The sequence below is a fragment of the Eschscholzia californica genome, unplaced genomic scaffold, assembly GCF_041429995.1.
Source record: "Eschscholzia californica isolate CP2 unplaced genomic scaffold, dmEscCali1.0.p SCAF_2, whole genome shotgun sequence".
In the NCBI taxonomy this organism is placed as follows: Eukaryota; Viridiplantae; Streptophyta; class Magnoliopsida; order Ranunculales; family Papaveraceae; genus Eschscholzia; species Eschscholzia californica.
Genome location: NW_028238309.1, coordinates 6,789,319 through 6,814,919, shown reverse-complemented (window position 1 = coordinate 6,814,919; position 25,601 = coordinate 6,789,319). Strand labels below are relative to the sequence as shown.

The 25,601-nt window shown below is 37.7% G+C and overlaps 1 protein-coding gene across 1 annotated transcript; it reads right to left on the bottom strand.

Annotated features, from left to right (window-relative positions):
* Positions 1-7,718: 7,718 nt before the first annotated feature.
* On the bottom strand, positions 7,719-9,250 carry LOC147555739 (putative F-box protein At1g49610). Its single transcript, XM_086663404.1, has one exon. The coding sequence runs from the start codon at positions 9,224-9,226 to the stop codon at positions 7,844-7,846; it is 1,383 nt and encodes a 460-aa protein (XP_086519530.1). The 5' UTR covers positions 9,227-9,250; the 3' UTR covers positions 7,719-7,843.
* Positions 9,251-25,601: the final 16,351 nt, after the last annotated feature.

The following is a 25,601-nucleotide window of genomic DNA, read 5'->3' as shown; positions in this document are numbered from 1 at the left end:
CATTTTAACACTTTGAGAATCTAGGGTTTGTAAAAAAATTGGGGATCTTGTAAGAAAGATGGCAAATATGGTACAATCTCAAATACCTAGATTAACAAAAGAAAACTATGGACATTGGTCTATCCAAATGAGTGTGTTGTTGGGTTCTCAAGATTTGTGGGATATTGTTCAAAATGGTTATGTAAAACCAAGTTTAGAAGAAGAGGATAGTATGAATGATTTACAAAAAAATGTTCTTAAAGATTCAAGGAAGAATGATAAAAAAACTTTGTTTCTCATATATCAAGGGATAGATAGTCCTACATTTGAAAAAGTATCCGAAGCAAAATCATCGAAAGAGGCTTGGAATATTCTCAAGAATTCTTTTAGAGGAGTTGATAAAGTAGTGAAGGCTCGTCTTCAAATTTTGCGCGGTGAATTTGAAAGGTTGAGTATGAATGAAGGAGAACTTGTTTCCGATTATGTTTCAAGAGTATTGTCTAATGTTAAAGAAATGAAAAGGTGTGGTGAAAAATGTGATGATGTTCGGGTGATGGAGAAGATTTTACGGTCTTTGACACCAAAATTTGATAATGTGGTTATTGTTGTTGAAGAATCAAAAGACTTGGAATCTATGACGGTAGATGAATTGATGGGAACATTGCAAATCCATGAACAAAGGGTGAATAGAAATGTTACAAACTCTTCAAATTATTCGGTTGATCAAGTGCTTCAAGCAAAACTAACTTTAGAAGAAAAACAATGTATATCAAAAAAGGAAAAAGACTATGAGAGTTATGGAAGAGGCTATGATAATCATAGAAGGGGCTTTGGAAACCAAAGAGGAAGAAATCCTTTTAATAGAGGAAGAACAAATGAATCAAGAGGAAGAGGTAGAGGAAACTTTACAAGACCTTATAATAGTCAAGGTAGAGATAAAAGGGATATTGAATGCTACAATTGTCACAAACTTGGACATTATAGTAATGAATGTTGGTATAAAAATGAAGTGAAGGAAGAATCAAATCTTGTTGAGAACGATGTAGAAATTAATGTGGATCCTACATTGTTATTTTCTTGTGATGGGTTTGATGAATCTCAAACAAATACTTGGTATTTTGATACCGGTGCAAGTAATCATATTTGTGGGAAAAGAGAATTGTTTGTTGAAGTAAATGAAAATGTAAAAGGGAATATAAAGTTTGGCGACTCTTCAAAGATTCCGGTGCTAGGAAAAGGTAATATCCTCATTCAACTAAAAAATGGCAACCATAGTTATATTTCCGATGTTTATTATGTTCCCGATATGAAAAATAATATTTTGAGTTTGGGACAACTTTTAGAGAAGGGATATGATATTAGATTGAAGGATCTTCATCTCACATTAAGAGATAGAAGTGGAACTCTCATTGCCAAGGTGAAGATGGCGAAAAATAGATTATTCCCTTTGAACATTCAACATGGTGATGTAAAATGCTTAAACTCTATTGTGAAAGATAAATCTTGGTTGTGGCATTTGAGACTTGGGCATCTAAACTTTGATGGGATGAAGACTTTGGCAAGCAAGAATATGGTAAGGGATTTACCATATATTGATCACCCACATAAAGTGTGTGAAGGATGTATCTTTGGTAAACATCATCGAACAAATTTTTCGAAAGAAGGAAGGTGGAGAGCTTATAATCCATTGGAACTTGTGCATACCGATGTTTGTGGTCCATTGAAGCCGATGACAAATGGAGGTAATAACTATTTCCTTACTTTCATTGATGATTATAGTAGAAAAACATGGGTATACTTCTTGAAAAATAAATTTGAAGTATTTGAAGCATTTAAAGAATTCAAGAATATGGTTGAAAAACAAAGTGGTTATGTGATCAAGAAATTAAGATCCGATAGAGGTGGAGAATACACTTCAAGAGATTTTGATATGTTTTGTAAAAATCATGGGATTATTCATGAACTTACTCCATCATACACACCACAACTAAATGGAGTGTCCGAGAGGAAAAACCGCACCATATTAAATATGGCAAGAAGCATGTTAAAAGAGAAAATGTTGCCTAGAAATTTTTGGGGGGAAGCCGTGGCATGTGCCGTATATTTGTTGAATAGATGTCCCACAAAAAGTGTGTATATGAAAACACCGGAAGAGGCATGGGGCTACTACAAGCCAAGTGTGGCTCCTTTAAAAGTTTTTGGGTGCATTGCTTATGCAAAGATACCGGAAGCAAGAAGAACAAAACTTGATGACAAAGGTGAAAAATGCATATTCCTTGGTTATAATGAACAAACAAAATGCTACAAGTTATTCAACCCTATTGCCAATAAAGTTCTCCTTAGTAGAGATGTTGTATTTGAAGAAGAAATGGCATGGGAGTGGAAAGGAAAAGAAATTACTCAAGTTGAACTTGAGCTTGAAGGGGAAGAACATGAAAAAGAAGAAGCACTAAGAGAAGTTCAAAGAGAGCCACAAACACCGATGTATAGAGAAGCATCATCATCGTCATCACCTTCATCCTCGTCTCCATCATCTTCATCATTGGGGGGAAGTTCTAGTGAAAGACCAATGAAGACGAGAAGTTTGAGAGAAATTTATGAAGTTGTAGATAATGAAGAAGAATTGAACTTGTGTTGTTTTCTCATGGATTGTGATCCTATTAGTTATGAAGAGGCCATCCAAGAAGAAAAATGGGAAAATGCAATGAATGAAGAAATTAATGCAATTGAAAAAAATGATACGTGGGAGTTGACAAATTTGCCAAAGGGATACAAAACCTATTGGCGTGAAGTGGGTGTATAAGACAAAGAAGAATGCAAGTGGAGAAGTCCAAAGATACAAAGCAAGACTTGTAGCTAAAGGTTACAAGCAAAGAGCCGGCATTGATTATAGTGAGGTATTTGCTCCCGTTGCTCGTATGGAAACAATTAGATTGTTAATCTCTATAGCGGCTCAATATTCATGGAAGATTAATCAACTTGATGTCAAGTCGGCATTTTTAAATGGTATCCTAGAGGAAGAGATATATGTTGAACAACCTTTGGGATATGTTAGAAAGGGAAAAGAAGATAAAGTTTATAAGTTGAAGAAAGCCCTTTATGGGTTAAAGCAAGCTCCACGTGCATGGAATGCAAGAATTGATAAGTATTTTCAAGAAAATGGGTTTGAAAAGTGTCCTCATGAGCACACTTTATATATGAAAGTGAAAGAAGATGGAGGCATGTTATTTGTTTGTCTCTATGTTGATGATTTGATATTCACCGGTAATGATTCAAAACTATTTGATGAGTTCAAGAAGAGCATGATTAAGGAATTTGATATGACCGATATTGGGTTGATGGGTCATTTCCTTGGTATTGAAGTGAAGCAAATGGAAAATGGCATATTTATTTCTCAAAGTGGATATGCCAAGGAAGTTCTTAAAAGGTTTAAAATGGAGTCATGTAATCCGGTAAACACCCCTCTTGAAAGTGGAGTGGAGTTAAGAAAATGCACAAGAAGAAGTGATGTCGATCCTACATATTTCAAAAGTTTGATTGGAAGTCTACGTTATCTTACATGTACAAGACCGGATATTCTCTATGGAGTTGGGCTAGTGAGTAGGTACATGGAGACACCGGATGAATCTCACCTTAATGTTGCAAAGAGGCTCCTTCGATATGTTAAAGGTACGCTCAATGATGGTTTATTTTTCTCTTGTGAACAAGATTTTAAGCTTATCGATTATTCCGATAGTGATTGGGGTAGAGACTTAGATGAAAGAAAGAGTACATCCGGATTTGTATTTTTCATGGGCTACACGGCATTTACTTGGTCTTCTAAGAAACAACCCATTGTGACTTTATCTACTTGTGAAGCGGAATATGTAGCCGCTAGCTCTATGGTTTGTCATGCAATTTGGTTAAGAAATATGTTGAAGCATCTTCAATGCCCTCAAGTTGGTCCAACCGAAGTGTTCCTTGATAACAAATCGGCTATTGCTTTAGCCAAGAATCCCGTTTGTCATGAAAGAAGCAAGCACATTGATACACGCTACCATTTTATTCGTGAACATGTTAAAGAAGGTGATATTGAAGTGATGTATTGCAAGTCTCAAGATCAAATAGCGGATATATTTACGAAGCCTTTAAAGCATGATGTCTTTGAAAGATTGAAGTGGATGTTAGGTATGAGAAGCTACGGAAATTTGGTTTAAGGGGGGATGTTGGAAAAAGGGGCTTTAAACCAAATTTGAAGTTGGGCCTTGTATGGAATATTATGTGGGCTTGGAGTTTGAGTGTGGCTTGAGTACTATAGGGTTATCAAATAGAAGTGTGTTGGAACAAAAAGTGGGTGCAAGTAAAAAACGTGTTTGTGCCTTTTTGAGATTAGAAAGTATCCTAGTGAGAGAAAGTAAAAAAATGAGATAGAGTTCTTGGTGGTTCTTTTGCAAGAGGATGTGCTACTTTAAAGAGATAATCTAATGGAACAAGACTCTTTAGCTTAATGGTATTTTGTGTTGTTTATGTCAAAAGGTTAGCAGTTATCTATGAGTATTTAACTTTGTTGTAGAAAAGATTTGAGTTCATATTTGAATCTAAGTTTGATGAGATTTAGTTGATTGATAATTTTAGGGTTCATTACTTGAGGTTTTTATTTGTGATTAATCTTTTATCATCAAACAACAAAGGGAAGGAGATATGGATGGAGATGGAGCTTTGGATCAGATGGAGTTTTGCATTCTCATGTTTAGATTAAGTCCTGGTTGGATAAATCATAAATGGTTAAAGAATGCTCTTATATATTAGTGCAATGACCTAAAATATATACCAGGAAATCGAGCCGAAATTTTTTATTGGTCTTGGTTACAAACATGTCAATACTTCCATATAAAATAACTCATAATGTTACTAATTCCATTAATGAATGAAAGAGATGTGAAATTTGAGTCAAAATACCAAGTATAGATATGTTATAGAGACTATATTAACAATGATAATCTGAGGTAACAAACCAAAAGTGTCAAACCATTTACTTCTTCCTTTGTTTTGTTAATTTGGTTGTTTGCCTCAATTACAAACAACAGTAAAACAAAATATTGATTTTGAAGGTTCCTTGTCTAGACCTAGTGTTCATGCTTTGGATGGACTGAAACGGTGGCAGGTTAGGTGGTTCAAGAGAGCCTGAAATCCGGCGTTCTTCATAAGGAGTTGGTGGATGCTCGGGCAGTGGCAACGATGGAGTAGAAGAGGCCGCTGATGTTGAGGAGTTTAAAGGAGACAACGAGGCATCGATTGAAGATGGATGTTTGAGTGGAGGAGATATAGATGGATGATGATGTGAGGTGGTAGAGGGAACAATAAGTAATGGTGGATTAGTCTCAAGAAATACTCACGAGGGGAACAACTTTGATTTCCTTAGCAATGCCATTGAGCTAGCATATGGAAATAGACGTCCATCAAGTAGGTATAGATGTATTTTTTTTTTTTGAGAAGATAAAATAGTATCATTAATCAAAAAACCAATGCAATGGCAGAAGCCTAGATGGCTAACCATCCAATACACAGACAAAAGACAAGAAAATATAGGTACATTAGGCTTATAGCCTAGATAAAGCATCCCAGTTCCTAATGTATTGGCTAAAAGGGGTCGACTTGCTCCATAGTTGATTGGTTGCCCAATAGTGAATTAGGCTCTTAGCTTGAATGATGATATTATCCCGTGTAGCTTCTCTGTCACTTTCTATCTCCATAACTCTATAATTACGCTCTAACCATATAACCCAGATGATTGCCGGAGGGATACAAAGATGGAGGAAGGATTTTCTATCTGTTACTTTCTTTGGTTTCCATTCTATCAAGAAGTTGGAGATTGATTGAGTGCTACTGTTTGTATCATGAGAGGGGATTAAAGCTTGCCAAATCTTAGAAGTGAAGGTGCAATTAAGGAATAGGTGATCAGATGATTCACAATTGGACTTGCACAAAGAGCATCTGTTTGGAGTTATAAAGCCTCTTCGAATAATCTTGTCCATGGTTGGAGCAGCTTTATGGATGATAGTCCAGAGAAGAAAAGAGACTTTCGAAGGAATACATTTGTTCCAAATCCAACTTGCAACTGGTTGTTGTGAGGATGCACCTTGATGTTCTAGCTCTAGATATAAAGATTTGACCGAGAAACCATGGTTCAAAGGGAACCACTTACGTGAGTCAATCGAGGAATTGAGGGAAGATGAAGCTTCCGTTGTGGACTCAAGGAGAGAAGTAAGGGGATTAATCTCTGAAGTAAGGGGAATTGAGGTATAGATGTATTGGGATCAAAATATTTATATCCCTTGTGAGACTCATTGTACCCAATGAAACACAAAAAACTTTTCTAGTCGAGTTTGTTTTTGTTGGATGGTGTTAGAAGAGGGTAACAACGACACCAAACACACTTAGAAAATAATAATTGGATTTACGTTAAAAAAAAAAGTGGGTAAGGTGTCAACTTAATTTTGTAAAACTTGAGTTAGAACAATTTATTACAAAGGTGGATGTGGCAAGTGCTGCAGACCAAAACTGTTAAGATGAATGACTTTGATGGACCAAAGCATAGCCAGTTTCAACATGTCTAATCTTTTTTGTTATGGATCCCATTTTGAGTAAGAATTGTTGGAATGAAGCCGATTTTGGATCGATCTGGCTAGTGAAACTCAGAAGCTGAGTGGGCCACGCGTTCATCTCGTCGAATTCTTCAATTTAGAGCCAAGAATCACTCGAATCATATTCCGGATGAATGAGAAATTCAAAGTTTAAGTTTGGACGAAGTTCGGTTAAATTATGGACTAAACAACAAATAAGATAAGTTCGTTTGTGGACCATTTGCGCACATCTAGATCTAGACTGCTCAGGTATGGTACCAAGGTCTCCAAATCGAGTTTATAGGGTTTCTCCACCTGCTTGGTAAAAGAGTTTATGGGGTGACCTTGGTGCATCGGTGACCCTCATTCACGAGTTTTTGGGAATTTAATCTAAACATTAATACCCAAAAGGATCTAGTAACTCTGGCTCGAAGAGAATGGAGGCTGTGAATGAATGATTTCTTTATGAAATTGAAGCCATATCTGAAGCTATGAAAATGATCCCAAAAAGCAGATGCAAAGTTGTGAAATCTTAATACTATGGAAGATTGATGTTGAGGTTTTCATTTTCGCTTGTTATATGAGTGATTTTCAAACCTATTTACGGAGTAGAAAGAAGTTTTGGTTTTCCAAACTAACTTAGCTCGGTTTTACAAATCGAGTTTGCAATTTACGTGCTGCAAATCAAGTTTTACAATTTACGAAAATTCAATTTTCTCAGTTTGCAGAAAAACGAAAAAAAAACTTTTTCCTTCCAAAAAAATGAGTTATATTGAAAATGAACCTTGTTAGAAAGAGAATCAAAAATTCTTTTCTAGATATCCAAGTTTTATTGAAATCTGACATCAAATGAGAAAGTTATATGTATGTAAGGTTTCAAGAGAAAGTAAAAAAAAAATAGTTACGAAAAAATTATTTTAAGAATTTATAAATATTTTGACCTAAATAATAATTATGAAATATTTCTTGTTCTTTTTACGTATTTCGAGTATCACGAATATTATTTTGGTTATAATAGTTAAAACCCTATATGTACTCGCGCACATGTCAGAGGTTGTTGAGTTTGGGCTTCATTACCTATAGCTATAAGCCTCAATATCTTCAATAATAAGTCTGGAAAGAAAATACAAGATGCCGTTTCGAACTTAATCAATATTTTTATTTGAGATAATGTAGCCCCGAGACGGCACAATTACAAGTTCTGAATAGAGAAAAAACAATCAAAACGACACATAGGAACTTGGACGGCAGTAACTAGAGAATTAGGTTTTAACTAAAAAAAACGTCAGGGTAGAAGATGCGTGTTGTAAAGCTTGTACTCGTTTCAAAACTTCCCTCATGTTGACAGAACTGCAACTGCTGAAACAGTGAATTTCAACCGTCTCTAGGACTATTGCTTTATTGAGTACAATCTCAAGAATAGATACCACACCCCAATCTCCCCAACTCATAGGCAGCCAAGAAAAAATCTGAACTTTCTTTAGGTGATATAACATGCGTTGCAAGGACAAAGCTTCTGAGTCGTCCTCCAATGGCCCGATATATCTCATATCTATTGATTGTATATCCAGTACAAGTTCCTCTATATTAGGAGAACTCTCGAGTAAGTACACTATGGCTTTGATACAATCTCTTGTAAGCCATGTTGTCAACTTCAAGTATTTCAAGTTATGAAACTCCAATCCAGTTCCTTGTAATAAGTTAGGAGCTTCTAATAAGATTAACTTAGTGAACCAAGCCGGTAATTCTAGAGTTTCCACATTATGAAACTCTCTACATAGTTTAATCATATCTTTTGCATACGATATTTTCGTCACTTCATCATCAAATGTATGATATGAGTCACAGAGATTGAATTTAGCTTTAACTAAACAAGGAAAACTACCTATATCAAAGCCTTTAAATGAAAAGCCTTGGCAATTTAATGATAAGAGATTTGGAGCATATATCTCGATCGTATATTTATATCGGTTGTTCATACCATCTAATTTCAAGTACTTAAGTTGAGGAGAAGAAATGCAAATGGTGGTGCAGTTAGGTTGGCATCGGGATATAGACAATGACTCAAGAAGCGGACAAAGGGATACCAATTTCTTAATCACATCACCAACACCACATAGTTCAACTCTACAAAGAGTTAGTTTTTCAAGTCTAGGTAAACTCATTGAATCAGGTATATGAAGCCTATGAGTACAATAGCCCTGACCCATTAAGTCAAGTTTTAATATTTTCAATGATTTAAAATCAAAAGGTAAATGAATTCTTGAACGACCTCCCCTAATATATAGTTCTTGAATGTTTCTTGTAATAGCAGTTTCAATCCATTTAACAAGACTCTTTCTTTTAACATCTTCATGTGGAAGTGTGAGATCAAAAGTATGAATATCAGAAGAGTTAAACAATAATACATTACTCACAAAATCTTCACAGCTCTTTCCCTCGTAGTCCATACTGGTAAGGTCGAATTTTAGAAAAGGGTGAGATTTCCAGACATCTTTCCATCTTCTTGATAAAACGCTGGTTTGAATTACTTCTTTCATGTCGAGGAAAGAGAGAACTTGATGAAGAACATTATCTGGTAATTTGCTAATTCTACTCTTATCTGGTTGTATTTTGCTAATTCTACTCTTATCTTTTTGTTTCATCTTCTCTTTTTTTTTTTTTTTGTTGCATTCTAGGGTTTGAAGCAATAATATGCTTAAATAGACAAGTAGACTCCCTTAAACCCTAGAACGGCTTCTGCTAATTGCTTTCACCGCACGGAAAGTAGTACAGTATTATTTTTTAGGACAAGTATGCCCTCAACATTTCTACAACATGACACTAATACCTTAACTAATTAGGACAGGTCATTGATCTCTTAGCACATGGGAGTGCCAAAGCCAAACCCTAGAGTGAGAGAGTTATGTTTTCTAGGCAGTGTTCTTTGGTAAGGGAGAGGCTAAAAGCACCCGTCCAAAGTGTTGTTAGGCCCCTCCCTCTATTAGTCTCCGATACGGAAGGCTAGGAGGCACCCAAGGGCACCCAGAAATTCTGACCTTAAGTCATAACCCATTTCGCGAATAAATATCCTGTTTCTCATTTTTGTGCTAGTTTCAAGCCGAGAGACCAGGAAAGAGAAAACACCGGTCCTTCTACACGATTTTTTCATCTTCTTCCCTAATTTCTTGTTCAGAAAAGAAGATCTTTCACCTCTCGACATATCTTTTGCACATCTTGCTTCGTTCGTGGTGTAGAAGTAGAAATCTAGGACCTTCAATCTTCATCTTAGGTAAGATTATAAATTATTAGTTTTTCTTTGATTCATCTCAGTAAAGAAAGTTTATGTAATTTATATGTTCATAATACTGGGAAGCACTTGATGATTTATGTTTATGGAATATTTGTAGTGATTTGGGTTGCCCTAATTTCTATTGTGAATCTGTGTATATTCGAGATCGAACCGGTTCGAAACTATACGGACTATCCGATCCGAAACTATTCGGACTATCGAATCCCGATCTGAAACGATTCTGAGTATCCAATCCGAAACTATTCGGACTATCCAATCCGAAACGATTCGGACTACCCAATCTGAACATTATCGGACTATGCAATCAGAACTTTGTCGAACTATCCCATCCGAACAGATTCGGATAGGTCAGTCCGAACAGACAGTATAAAGTTCTTTCCCAAATTTGTTTTTCTTAGTTGTGTTTATTCTCCACACATTAGGTTATCCTTTATTTCCATGGCCGAGCGTGTTCATTCTACCAGGAGCGAGAGTGCTCGCAGTTTTTATAGTCTAATGGGGGTTAATACTCCAGTTCTGGGAAGAAACATAGATAAGGAATCAGTAGTCTTGATTCGGACTATCCAATCCGAAACTGTTCGGACTATCCAGTTCGAAACGATCCGGACTACCCAATCTGAACACTATCGGACTATGCAATTAGACTTTTTCGAACTATCTCGTCCAAACAAATTCGGATAGATCAGTCCGAACAGACAGTATAATGTTCTTTCCCCTATTTTTTTTCTTAGTTGTGTTTATTCTCCACACATTAGGTTATCCTTTATTTCCATGGTCGAGCGTGTTCATCCTACCAGGAGCGAGAGGGCTCACAGAGTTTATAGTCGAATGGGGGTTAATACTTCAGTTCTGGGAAGAGACAGAGATAAGGAATCAGTAGTGTTGAACCTAGGCTGAATACACGACACATTGCGTTAGATCAACCCTTCATCTTGGAGGTCCGTCAGATCGATGTTTGCTTCGAGGGTTCGAGAAACACAATGCGTTCCTAATAAAACCGATAAGTTTAGTCTTGACATTTGCTAAAGAATTTAGTTTTTTCTGTTAATATTTATTTTCTTTTTGTCATTTTATTTTTCAAGGGAGAGACTGCCTTTGAAATTACACAATCATGCTTCCGCTATTCTCACCGAATCTCTATCCAACGAGAAAAGGGTTTGATCAACAACTGATATCTCTTTCGAAGCCATTAGCAATTAGTACAATATTATTATGAAAACCTAGCTTTTATTAGGGTTGACAAAACCAAACCATGGTGGAATCATCTAGTAATAAGGTTATTTTTTAAGATATATTTCCATTAATGGTGGAAAGATTAGATGCTGAAGGATTTTTAGAAGAGCTTTGTGATGGGTTCAAATTATTGATGGATGAAGAAAAGGGTTTGATCACATTTGAGAGGTTGAAGCTAAACTCGCTCTTTTGTTATTAGGAGTAGGACGGAATGAAAAATTATTGAAAGATGATGAAGTGAAATGGATGTTAAGAGAAGGAGACATGGATGGAGATGGAGCTTTGGATCATATGGAGTTTCGCATTCTCATGTTTAGATTGAGTTTGTGACGCCCCAAACCCTAGATGTTGCCAGTTTTATTCTTGGCGAAGGCTCCACGAGCCCCCCAAAAGGCCTCGGTACTTACCAAGCTTGAGCGTAAATATATAGGCAAGGGCTCTGAACACTCTCGTGAACGATGTGAGACTATCACAATCCTTCACCCTCAACAAAGAGTCGTCTTCGGCTCTGATACCACTTGTGACACCCAAGCCCTTACAGTTGTCGATATTGTCTCCGCTATAACCACCTCACACAGGTACGAAGTTTTGTTCTTGGAGAAGGCTCCACGAGGCCCCCAAAAGGCTTCGGTACTTACCAAACTTGAGCATACACCTATAGCCCATGCTCCAGACACTTTCGTGAACGATGTGGAATTATCACAAAGTCCTGGTTTGATAAATGGTTAAAGAATGCTCTTATATATATATATATATATATTAGTGCAATGACTTAAAATACATAACAGGAAATCGAGCTGAAAATCTTATTTTTATTTGTCTTGGTTACAAACATGTCAATATTTCCATATAAAATAACTCATAAAATGACGAATTTTTTATTTAAGAGCCCAAAAAATGGGGTCAAATACAAAATTGGGCCCACCATACATTAATAATTCCTACAAAATCGATTTTTTTAAAAAAATAAATCAATGTCAAACCCAATTTCGGATCCCCATGTGCATTTTCCCACCTCTAGGAACCCATTACTTTAGATAATCCCTCTTCTACCCTTTATATATAAAGCCCAAGTTTCGCTTAAAATTTCAGTATAAATTTTCTTTCCCTCTCCACAAAATTTGTTTCCTTCCATTATTTCCCTCTCTCCTCTCTCTCTCTCTCGATTTCTTAACAGCAGCAAAAGATTTCACCAGAAATCGTACACCGTCATCCCCAGGGCCGGCCTTGAGCCCAAAGCAGGCAAAGCCTCGCTTTGGGCCACAACATGATAGGGCCACATTTTATGCCAGATTTTTAAAAGCGCTCCAAATCTTATAACTTTTATAGCTAGATTTTATGGGTCCCCAAAAATTATAAAACAAGAGAGATGGGCCACATTTTAAAACATGAGATCATATAGACCATCACCTGTTCAACCCACCTATTGTTGACCCATTTGGAAATTTAAACCCTAGTATTAAGTTGGCCCAGCCCCCAAATACTAAGTCCCTCTCTTTCCATTTCTTCCCATATCCCTAGTCTCTACCCACAACCCACTACCGTCTAAGACAGCAAGAGTGCAAGACTCCAAGTTCTACCCCACCACCATCCAACCCATCACTCCCCAGTCCCCACATCAATTTCAAGTCTTCAAATTCCCAATTTCAACCCCCAGTTCTATTTCCCACTTTCCATTTCTGGTCACGACTCTTGCTTATTGATCTAAGTTAATAGAAACGATTTGCTGGGGTTTTTTTTGTGCAGGTTTAGCATATAAAGGTAACTGATATTAAGAGTAGGATGGGAAAATCATCGCATCATTTTCTAATCTTTTTTTTCCGATTCTTTTGCTATAAAACCACAACTAACACTATCACTATAACTACCAAAAAAATAAAGCTAAAATTTCTTCGGTTTTTTTTCTCAGAAACTAATGATTTATTTCGGTCAAGTGACTCGGCGAGTTTTAAACTCGCTGAACCACTTAACTTGAACTTCTCTGGTCTCTTTTCTAATAAAATAACTTTTTAATGTTTATTTTGGTTTAAAATAAAAAGAAGGAAACCAAACTGCATAATTATTAACACAAATTTAATGTTCAAACCTCACATTATGTGTAAGGAAAAGGTAGAGAGTTTAGATTTAATTTTTTTTTTGCTTATGAAACGTGCGTGGGCCACATTATTAAATCTCGCTTTGGGCCTCCAATATCTCAGGACCGGCCCTGGTCATCCCCTTCATTTCGCCGGAAATCTCTTTCCATCCATCTATAGGTAATTGTTTCCTTTACATTTTCATCTTTATTCCATTGTTTTTTCTTTAAATGTTCTCTCTCTAGATTCATCTTTGTCGCACCTTCCTTTCATGCTAACCATCTCTATCTATTTCTGTTCATCTTTATCATCAACAACATGTTTTGTTCATCTTCATTTAAGCATCTTTCTTTCTCTCACTCTTCTACAATCAACAAAATTTTTCAATAACTTTGTTGATCATAATTTTTTTTCTTCTGAAATTTCGTTTTGATTAAACTTTTTTGTTCTTCTGTATTTTTTCGTTATGATGTTTCATGTTCTTCAGATTTCATGTTTTAGTTTACTTCTTGTGATTTAATGTTTTTTCGATTTCATAAAATTTGTTTAGTTTTGAAACCAAACTTTCGATACACACAAAGTTCTGTCATAAGCAAAAACTAATATGTTGTGAGTGTCACGTTTAAACACTTTACTTTTGTTTATAATTTTGAAGCAACACAGAAAGTTACTTCTTTATTTTGCATAAATGTCATGAAACATGTATACACTACTCCGAACACAAACATGTTTGTTTAGATTCTATTTTACTTTCCACAACATATATCGTTGTGTTATAAACTAGAAAAAATTCTATAAGGTTTTCACTAAAAAATTCTTCTTTTCATAACATTGTTTTTGAAGCATTATGCATAAAATATAAATATGTTACTTACTTACTTCTATTATTTGGATAAAATATTTCCGCCAAATCATTTCCACCGCCGACGGTGAGTAAACTATTTTCCGTCGGGAAAATAGTTTCCAGAATATTTTCCCTCCTGAAATGAATTTGTAGTAGGTTTTCACAACCGGGAAAATTCGCGCCATTTCTTTATTTCGGCCAAAGTACTTCTACCGACGATTTTCCAGGGCGTCGGCCAAGTTGTCGGTGAAAGTTGGTACCGAGCTGTTAATTGCCGACGGTTTTCTGTAAAAACCGTCGGTGGAGTGCACTACTGGCGACGACTAAATAGGTAAGCCGTGGGTGATACTATTACCCCTGGCGGCATATGTCTATTCCGTCGGCAAAGGCCGTCGGCAATAGAGCGCATTTTTGTAGTGTACAACTTTACGATCCCTAAATCAATCGGACTTGATGATCTTCCACATCAATTGTCCTATCCGACAAATTGTTTGCATTGTCGCCTTGGTCGAAGGACATCTGCTTCAACTCCTTCAGACACCCCTACAGATCCGGTAACTGTGTTACCCTGTAGGACATATAGACCATTCTTTTTCAACCCCTTTATAATTAATTGTAAGACTCCCCTTAGAAACCCGAAGAACACCACCTTCACCAACATATTTTCAACCATTATCATCTAGAGTTCCCAAAGAGATTAGATTTCTCTTCAAATCTGGAACGTCTGATGTCTGTTATAGTCCCCACAACACCATCGTGCATCTTGATCTGAATAGTACCAATTCCAACCACCTTACAAGGAGCGTCGTTTCTCATTAACACCTTACCGTCATTAATGATTGTGTAAGTGGAAAACCATTCCTTATGAGGACATACATGGAATGTACAACCAGTATCCGAAATCCACCTATCTTTAGCGAAGCCGACATTGATTGTCAGAACCATAGCTTCATCACATTCTTCAATGATTGCCAAGACACTACCATAATCTTCTTCGATGACGGATGCCTCTGCTGGCTTCTTCCTAGGTTCGGGACAATTCCTTTTCAAGTGCTCCGCCTTCTTACAATTAAAGCATCTGTACTTCTTTGGTTTCGATTTAGACCGAGAACGACCCTTCCTATCGACCACATGCTGCGTCCTTTCCCTTACCACCAAACCATCACCTGAGCTGCTTTCTTCCATTGACCTCCGTCTCAACTCCTTCGAGTTCAATGCTGCTTTAACATCCTCAAAGGTTGTAGTTGTTTTACCAGACATAAAAGAATCAACAAAGTTTCTATATGATGGTGGCAGGGATGCAAGCAATAGTACTGCCTTATCTTCTTCTTCGAATTTGACATCTATGTTTGCCAAATCTAAGAATACTCGGTTGAGTTCATCCATATGGTCTTTCATCAATTCCCCTTCTAACATCTGTAAACTAAATAATTTCTTCTTTAGATACAAACGATTAGTTAGAGATTTCGTTATATACCTTGTCTCCAGCTTACTCCATAGCCCATCGGCTGTAGTTTCCGTTGCTACTTCCCGCAAGACCTCATTGCTCAAACAGAGTAGAATCTGACCATGAGATCTTCCTTCTGTTCTTCTGAAAGTGATTCAGCGAGTGCAACCTTCCCATTCAACGTCTTCAGCAGACCTTGTTGAACTAATACTACTCACATCTTAATCTTCCAAAGATTAAAATCGTTACTCCCATCGAACTTCTCTATCTCGTATTTCGCCATCACAGAAACCTCAAAACCACAGCTCTGGTACCAGTTTTTCATAGCAATCAGGGTTAATGTGAACAATACGAGTAATCCAAGACAAGCAATAGGAATAGTAAAGAACAATCAAGAACAGATCACAGAGATTTATGTGGTTCGGTTGGTGAGACCTACTCCACGGCGACAACGGCGCGATGATTTCCACTATGATAAGCAAACAAGTTTACACAAGAGATTCGTGAGATTGTGTCTTACTGATATCTCCTTAGGGTTTAGTTTATATAGCCACTAAACCCTAATCTGACCGCCTCACCGACTCTCTACAACCGACTCTCTCTACAACCGACATTATACACAGATAACAATAACCACTGACATAAGCCTAGCTTCCGCATTCCAGCTCTGTCTCGGAGTCCAGCTCTGCCTCACAGCCCTGCTTCGCATACCAGCTCTGTCTCAGTAATCAGTTCCGCTAACGGGTCTAAAATTCGGCGGTCTGGCGGGTCGTAAACCGGGTTCGATACCAATCCATGTTCGAGTCACTTCTAACAAGTTTATTAGAGATTCCTTATGATCCTACAACTTATACACAAACCTCTAAAAGTCCTGCTTGGTGACAGGCAATGCAAGAAGAGTATGATGCCTTACAAAAGAATGGTACCTGGAATTTAGTTTCTTCTACTACTTCCATGAATATTTTGGGTTGCAAATGGGTCTATAAGACTAAGCTTAAGGAAGATGGGAGTATTGATAGATACAAGGCCAGATTAGTGGCCAAGGGGTTTCATCAGCTATATGGGTTGGACTACTTTGAAACTTTTAGCCCAGTGGTAAAGTCATCTACTATCAGAGTAGTTCTTACCTTAGATGTTACTAATGGCTGGAGCATTAGGCAAATAAATGTGTCCAACGCCTTTCTTCATGGTGTTCTTGATGAGGATGTGTATATGAGCTTGGTCAATGTCCTCTTTGACTAGCCCGGGTTGCCCCGTGATAAGTCTAGGACATAGCCCTAGCACTTGGCCAGATAGGAACGGCACGTTCCAAACGTGTCGGTCCGGACGCCTCTTGGCCCTAGGCCAGACACGTCCTCAGGCCAAGGACGCGTCTTGGGGCTCCAGACGCGTCTCCGAGCCAAGACCTTCTCGAACTAGGAGTCCGAGAAGTCCGACCTATCCTCAGACGCGTCTTGTCTGGGAGGCCAAGTCGGTCGCGTCCCAGACGCGACTGGATGGAGCTCAGACGCGAATCCATCGGGATTCTCGTCCGAGAGGACAGGACGCGATTTTGTCGTGTCCTGGTCGCGCCAGCGTGTCCTGGACGCATCTTGCGGCCGCGACCAGCTTCTGTTCGGACAGGAGTTTAGAATTTTCTAAACTCCTGTCTTTTTCTTCCTGTTTTTCAGCTTTGAGCTGTTGTTTTTTGTCATTCTTGATCTAAAATAGTAGTTGTTGTTAAATTTTATCAAAAATTCATCAACTTTTAATCCCCTTTTGAAAACTATTTTCAAAAAACGAAGATTTTTACAGTTTTATGCATTGAAACTCTTTCAATTTATATCCGATTAGGTTCAAATCTAATTTAAACTAATCATAAACATCTAATCATTCAAGTTCGAATCTAATTCGTCTAGTCAAAGTTCGTTCATGCAATCGGCTCGTGATGTCACTGTAGGGTTACATGTGTATCTAATACACTAACTAGTGTTGTAAGCATAATCTTAAACATCTAATGTCTAACACTAATTATCCAGGATCATATGCAAGAACTAATAAGAACTAGAATCGGGAAAAACTAATCTTTGTCGCAATTTTCCCCTCGAACCTTTCCAATCGCGTGTGAAGATCTAGAGCTCCAATTGTTGTTCATCTACTTGAGACACCGAGTAGGTTAGCTTAATCTCCCTTCCTTAATGTCTACTAGAACTTTAATGGAAGATTGAGAAGAACCTTTCTTCTTGACTAGAAAGATAGAATAAGAGCTTTTTCTCTTTTATCTTTTCACTCCTTTTGTGTGAGAGAATTGATTATCTGAGAGAAAATTCCACCCCTTTTTTGAACTCTTAATGGGGCTTTATATAGGCATTATTTTAGTAGAGTCCCACTCAAATTGTAACATCCCAATTTTTCGGCTTAAATAAGATAATGTATAAGGTGTGATGAAGGACTATTTGACAATTGGGTCGGGTCAAAATAAGGGCTAAATCTGCAAACCGTGCAAGTTTGGGGGTGTTTTGCAATCTGGACAAATCGAGGGACTGAAGTGAAATTTTGGCTGTTTTAGAGAAGAAAACAGAACAGACATCTTTCTCTATTCAGCTCATTCTCAATTCTAGGGCTGGCTTTGGGAAAGAAAAAATGGATCAAGTGGATTATTTCAAGTGCAATTTAAAGGGAAAATCTGTTTTTTTTTAATTTAAGCTTCATGATGTGATCTAAGCATGGTTTTTGTGAAATTTTGGAAGCTTGGGAGGAATTGATGAAGATATGAACAAACAAGAACAGTCAAATTAAGGTAATCTCTAACTTTATCATGATGTTGTTTCTTAATTGTGGATTCTAGGGTTTATGGGTCTGAAATTTGGGGCTTTCGGAGTTCATGATATTGGGGACTTATGTTGATGTGATTTTGGTTAGATTACTTAGTCTAGAGTATGTAATGGGAGAAATTAAGGGTCGAAGTGGCGAACCTAATTAAGCTGAAACAGGGGACTGCGCAATGCAGTCTGTTGCGATGCATTTCTGTGTTATTTGAGTATCCAGATGAAGTTTTACATAAGACATTAGTTGTATCTTGAGATGTTAGCTTTCCGAATTGATATGTATATGTCATTTAGAGTTCAGATAAAAGATATATGACTGTTATAGCGCGCCGCGTGCTGTTAGGAAATATCAGTTTGCTGCTGCCTGCATTTAGGTATTTGGAGGATTAGACATTGGGAATTTGGTCGAGACACTAAAGTAATTAAATGTTAGAAATTAAATTAGCTTTCCAACGATATATGGTATGATCGAAAATGATCGAAATTGTTGTCGGTTTGAATCAAAGACATAATAAAGTCACTCGGGGTCTTCCGACGTTAATGTGAGTCAAGTCTCTTTTGTCCTTCTTGTCGTATTGTCTTTCAGAGTTATTTATGTCATTTAAAGATTCTCCTCGAGGAACCTAAGTTTCATCTATGTCTAGGAGGTCAGAAGGAAAACCGAAACGAGTGGGAGCTAGTTGCTCAAGGCGAAGCGAAGGGGGACGGAGTCCTGGATCGTTAGGTAGGGGTGATCTCTTGTTTCCTTTTATATTATCGTCTAGATTTATGCTAAGAGTGGGAGATATGCATTCATCACTATGCTTAGATGGATAGACGATCATGGTGCATGATTTATACCGTTGATTTCATTGATGTTTATGACGTGGATGATGCCTATTTCAGTAGTTGTTTTACGATGAAGTTTGTATTGTTTATTGTGATTATCGACGAGTTGTTTTGATGATTTTTACTCACAAATCAGGCTTACAATCCAACCCCTGAGCCCCGAGGGTAAAAACAAACAGGCTTACAGTCCAATCGAGCAGTCAAGGGTAGCAAATCCCTGATCCCCGAGAGTCCAACCTAAACGAGAATCCTGGCCAGAGAGTGGAGCACTACAACTGCCAAGACCCTCATGACTTGTCTCAGTCCACTTCACCAATCACATACAGCATACGAAATCTTTATGTTTTCGAAACAACGATTATCACTAACCATTTCATACTATCAGAATGGAAGTCATTTGTGAGTAAAAATCATCAAAACAACTCGTCGATAATCACAATAAACAATACAAACTTCATCGTAAAACAATTACTGAAATAGGCATCATCCACGTCATAAACATATGACTCTTGGTTGTGCCACTTCTGTGTGTGATAAGATATATAATGTTTTAAAAAGCCTATCTCAGTCGAGGGTGTAACGGGCGAGTTCCGAATCTGCTGAGATTGTGGGTGAAGGATATTTTCACAAGAAAATAGTATTATTTTGGTTGTTGACACAATAACTGCTTTTTCAAAACCAGACGGAATAGTTGCATGCTAGGGTACCGATGAGAATATGTTTTTCGTCCCAACACGAATACTGGAGGGACGACCTGACTATTCGACTTCGGTGAAGCTAAAACGTACCTAGTTAAGCTAGGTGTATATATTTATCACAAGGTTAGCTTTTCAATGACTGTGGAGTCGCCTAGCGGGAGAAGGGCTTACCTACCTGGGGGTAAGCCACTTTCTCGAGAGAACTTGAGTACCTTGGTTAGTGCCAGTATGGAAAGAGTTCTCTGGGTAACTCTCTGTTGATTGAGGAGCATACCATGGGTGTTGTTGTATAGAGTAGGATTGATATATATATATATATATATATATATATATATATATATATTTATACGTGTGCATGTTTTCCTTGCAAAAAAGGTTATATCGTAGTTTTGTTTTGGGACTCCTCTACCAGTTTAACTCGTGTCGGTGAGTTACTTACCCCCTACCAGTTCTTAGTGTGGAGGTACTTCTTTAGTAGTCTGGTTAGAATCATCTACAGTGACAGGGTTAGCAGATGGATTGCAAAGGTTGTGGCGGGTTGCCACTTTGGTGTTATTTTCTTTTCTCGTTTGTTTCGATTTCGATTCAAAGTTATACTTTTATACACTAAACACCATATAATGTAATATATGTATCAAATAGGTTGTACAAGGATGTAAGATTGTGTGCGGGTTGAGTTAACCTAGTTTTCGTGGTGCAGCTTGGAACCAGAGTTGTTAGTTGAGTTATGTTTCATTTTAGCTTCCGTTGTGTTTGTGTATGCGAATGTACGGTTTGCATGACAGGTTTTGCAGGTGCGACTGGTTCGATTTACAGAAGAGATGCTGCAGAATTTTCGGCTCGTCTGTGAATTGTCGGGGCGTGCTCGTGCCTATTTATGGGGTACGGGGCGTCACACAAATAAGGAATCCTAAAAGTTCCTTCAGAAAAGATAAGCACAAAAGGAGTTTATTTCTCATTAAACTCTTTAATTAGGGAAAACCCTAATTAGGGCTTCCCTTAAGCTATAGTCGGCCATAACAACCCCTAATGGGCTTGTTTTGGCCGGCCCACTTAGCTCCCTTGGCCGGCTAGGGGAATCCCTTAAAGGGATTCCCTTCCCGGCCCAAAAAGTGTGATTTTAGCATTTTTTCGGACTTCTCTTTTCGAGCCCGATTCTTTTCTATCCTTTTGAGCATTATTAGACTGGATCATATCCATCTATAACTCAACTCCCACTAGTCAAATATCACTGATCAAGTTACCTCTCTAATGTGTAACCCGTTGTAGGATCCGGTCTATTTTAGCTGCGAATTACCGAAGTAATTCGACGATCGTAAGTGCCTTCTAATAAAGCATTACGACCCCAAATTGGATCGGACTGGATGATCTTCATGATTAGTTCATCGTTATCCTAGCTGACAAATTGATCGCATTGTTACCTTGGTCGAACGACACTCCTTCAGAAGGATATCTCCTTCAGACCGAACGGATATATCTTTCATGGATTTCTTATGTGCTCAACGAATTAGGGATTTCTCTATATGGTTCATTTGAGTTATTTTGTGATAATATGAGTGCTAAACATCTTGTCATGAATCCTGTTTTCCATGCTCGAGCTAAGCATGTTGAAATAGATTATCACTGTGTAAGAGAGTTGGTTGCTTCAGGTGCTCTCAAGTTGGAGTTTGTTTCTTCTTCAGCACAGCTTGCAGATGTGTTTACCAAGGGTCTTTCTAATCCCCTGTTTACCTCTTTTCTTAGCTTCTTAATGGTCTTTGCTTCTGTTCTAATCTGATTTCTTATTGGTCATCCACTTGAAGGGGAGTGTAAGGAGTAATGTTGAAATAAGAGAAGATGGAGAATGGAGGGTTCCTTTAGAATATTTTGGGTCTTAGTTTGTTAATTAGTTACAACTAACTTTCCCTCTCTTCTTAACAAACTCTATGTATAAATATGAGTCCAAATTATTTTTCTTTCATCTTTTCTCTCCCTGAAAAAATATGGTAGGAAGAAATTGCCCGTCTTATATCTTAAAACAAATACCAAATAAATAAAACAAACAAATGTTCATCTTCTAACTTAACACAAACACAGTATACACAAATGTAGAAAAAAAATATTACCCTAACAAATGGAAGCAAGAAATAGTGAAAGTGAAGTGTTTAATCTTCTAACTTATTCCATCGAGATTGTAATGCCTGTAAAAACAAAACAAAAAAAATTAATTAGGATAAATCTTGATAGTGGTTGGAGAAAAATAAGAAATGTCATTAGAAAAGTCTAAGAATGGATCTGAAAAAAAAATTAATTAGCAAAAATAAAAGTATTAGTTCTAACTTCCAAACGAATTTTTTCTTATGCGCAATGAGGGATTTCATTTATGGTTTTTGAGACAAATGTGGAGGGAGATGGAGAATTGTAAGAAACTACGGTTTCCGTCGCGTCCTACGGACAGATCCCTCTTGGCTAACGTCGTAGTATCTTAAATTCTTTCTGTACATTTTAGAGAAGAGAAAATTGCAAAGAAGAAAAAGATACACAATCCTATGTTTGTGGTTGAGGGCAAGTGATTTATGTAGTTTAGGAATATTGTAACTGATCTAGTGGAGAGATAGTAACGGACTAATTTCGAGGGAAGATTTGTTGGAGAAACCGTAAGGGAGAAAAGTAGAATGAGAAGAAAGTGAGGGCAGTAGTTATTTTAGGGATATCCTAACGGTATTTAGAAAATTTAATTAATGACACTACCGCCCTTCCCTTTTAAGTCTAGTTACATAAAGAGATATTTATATTAACCATCAGATATGGTCTCTATCAAACTCCTAACAAAAATAGGCGGTCAGACTTATCACCTAGATAACCGGCTAACCTGTTTTATTATAACAATTCTCCTTCCCACTATTAGGTCATATCTCTCTTTCCCACGATTCTCTCCTTCTCACGTTTCTCTCCTTCCCATGACTCAAAAAAGTATCAAAATATAGTTTTGATAAGTTATGGAACTCAAAAACTGTTTAAGTAAAGCTCGTAAAGGGGAGGTAGTTGGTATCTTTTTTGTATCCTATTGCTAATTTATAACCGTGAGATGGGTTGATGCTTGTATGACGACTAAGATTAGCAAACAAAACTTCAATGTTCGAAATTTTTAGAGCCAAGTTATGACATGACACCAAAAACCTAGCTAATTTGTTATATAGATAGACTAGGTATAACCGTGCAGTTTCAATATCTCTTGAATATCAAAATGTAGATGAATTCTTGAACGACCTTCACAAATATATAGTTCTTGAATATCTCTTGTAATTGCAGTTTCAATCCATTTAACAAAACTCTTTCTTTTAGCATCGGAACAATATGGAAGTGTGAAATGAAAAGTCTGAATATCAGAAGAGTGAAACAAAATACCTTACTCACAAAACCTTCACATCTCTTTTTGTTGTCGTCAAAATGATAGGTAAGGTCGATTTTTATAAAAGGGTAAGATTTGCTAAAGCACTTGTTTGGATTGTTTAAGGTCGATATTTAAAGGATATAGAGTTAACCGACATGCTCCTTATGTCTCTCATCTACTCTTTGCGGATGATCTAATTATAATGGGGGAGGCCTCTTTAAAAAACCTCCAGGCCATACAACTGTTGGTGGACTGTTATACTAACTTCTCAGGTCAAGCAGTTAATTTCTCAAAATCTGCACTGTTTTTCAGTACTGGAGTGCCTTTAGAACTCAGGGAGTTATTTGTTAATCAACTCCAAGCTCCCCTCATGGATGACACGGAAAAGTATTTGGGCACCCTCATACTAAAGCCTAACTATCGTATTCAGTCTCATGACTTTTTGGTGCAGAAGTTTAACAAGCGACTTGCAGGTTGGAAACGAAAGTTTATCTCTCAGGCAGGGCGTACCACTCTCATAAAAGGGGCGTTAAGCCCAATATGTACGTATTTCCTGGGGCTCTCTCTTCTTCCTCAAGGCACTCTGAACCAACTTGAGAGGTTGGAGAGGAATTTTTGGTGGGATCACAAGGAAAATGCAAGTAAGATGCACTTCATCCCTTGGGAAATACTCCAAAAACCTAAGGAACTAGGTGGTTTAGGCATTAGGCAATTGTCTAAAGTCAACCAGTCTTTGGTGGCTAAGTTAGCCTGGAGACTGCTGGTCCAACCTAATGCTACATGGGCTCAAATCATTCATGCTAAGTATTACAATACAAATACTTTTTGGGAAGCAGAAAAGAAACCTAATGCTACTCCACTATGGAATGCACTCATGAAGGTGAAGGACACACTTAAAAGAAACTGCTGCTGGCAAGTGGGCGACGGATCATCGTTGATAATCTCCAAGGACCCATGGATTCTGAATGTCCCTAACTTCAAAGCTCAACTGGTAGAACAACTCCCTGAAAATATATATTGGGTGAAAGATTTAATAGATCAATCTTCATATACTTGGAAAATGGATATAGTAAACAGATATTTTTCAGAGGCAACTGCTAAAGCTATCTCAGATATTCATCTCTCTAGATCTATGATTCTAGATAGATTATTATGGATTCCTACTGAACACGGTACTTTTACCTCGAAATCATTTTTCAAAGAGATTTCCTCTTATATGCCTAACCCTAGGGCTAGGTCGGACTTCCCATGGTCGGCTCTCTGGAAAATTAAACAGTTGGAACCAAAAGTACTACTGTTTATATGGAAGTTAGTTAATGGAGGTTTACCAGTGTTGAACAATATTGGGAAGGGTAACATGCAGATCGACACCACTTGCCGTTTGTGCAACCAGGAACCAGAGACGACCACCCATCTTTTCAACAAATGCCCCAGATTTGCAGAGATGTGGACCCTTGCTCAACAATACATCATATGTACAATGGAAGAAGAACCAGAATCACTCATCAGAAAACTTATATCAGATAACAAGGTAAACCCAAAAAGAACTAAGTTTTACTTTTACCTGATTTGGTTATTCTGGAAGGCTAGAAACGACTTAATCTTCAACAACAATCGACCACATCTTCAAACCCTTATCATCAGAGCAGCAAAAGTCATCGACGAAGATTCAGCCACATACCCAAATGGTTTAGATCCACCACATAATCCTTCACTGTCTATTCCTTCTGACGCAGTGGTTGTGCACTTTGATGGCTCATTTAGATCACAAGGAGCCTCAGTTGGAGTGGTGATCCAAAATTCTAGTGGGATTTTTCTGGTTAGAGAAAGGAAGATGATTCAATCGAGCTCGGCTTTAGAAAGTGAAGGAAGAGCTCTACTGGAGGCAGCTAAGAGGGTTAATGATTTAGGGTTTCATAAAGCCCTATTTATTGGGGATTCTTTCACGGTGATAGACGCGGCTTTGAACGGTGGGGATCACACCCCGTGGAGAATAAGCACGATCCTTTTGGAGATTAAAGAGCAGGTGGCATCCCTTGAGTGGAAACATTTCATCCAAGTCCCGCGTGCTGAAAACGGGTTAGCCCATAATGAAGCCACATCAGCATTTAATTGTCCCTCCATGTAACTAGGTCATGTGTTTTTCGGACTAGCTGTTTTGGTCCTTGTCTTAACTTCATTTGTAATTGACATTTTTATCATCAATGGAGTTTTGTTTCCAAAAAAAAAAAAAAAAAAGGTCGATGATGGTAAGGTCGATGTGGGACAACCTACATCCGCACCTCCGGAGACGAGCCATCTTAAGCTTTGTTACTATCTGTGACGCACCTCACTATTGTTCCGCTCTTGACAGGTAGACCCAAGTTCTAACAGTAGCGTGTGGTGGGGGGTGCAGGGTGTGCCTCTGCACAGGGCCCCCCACC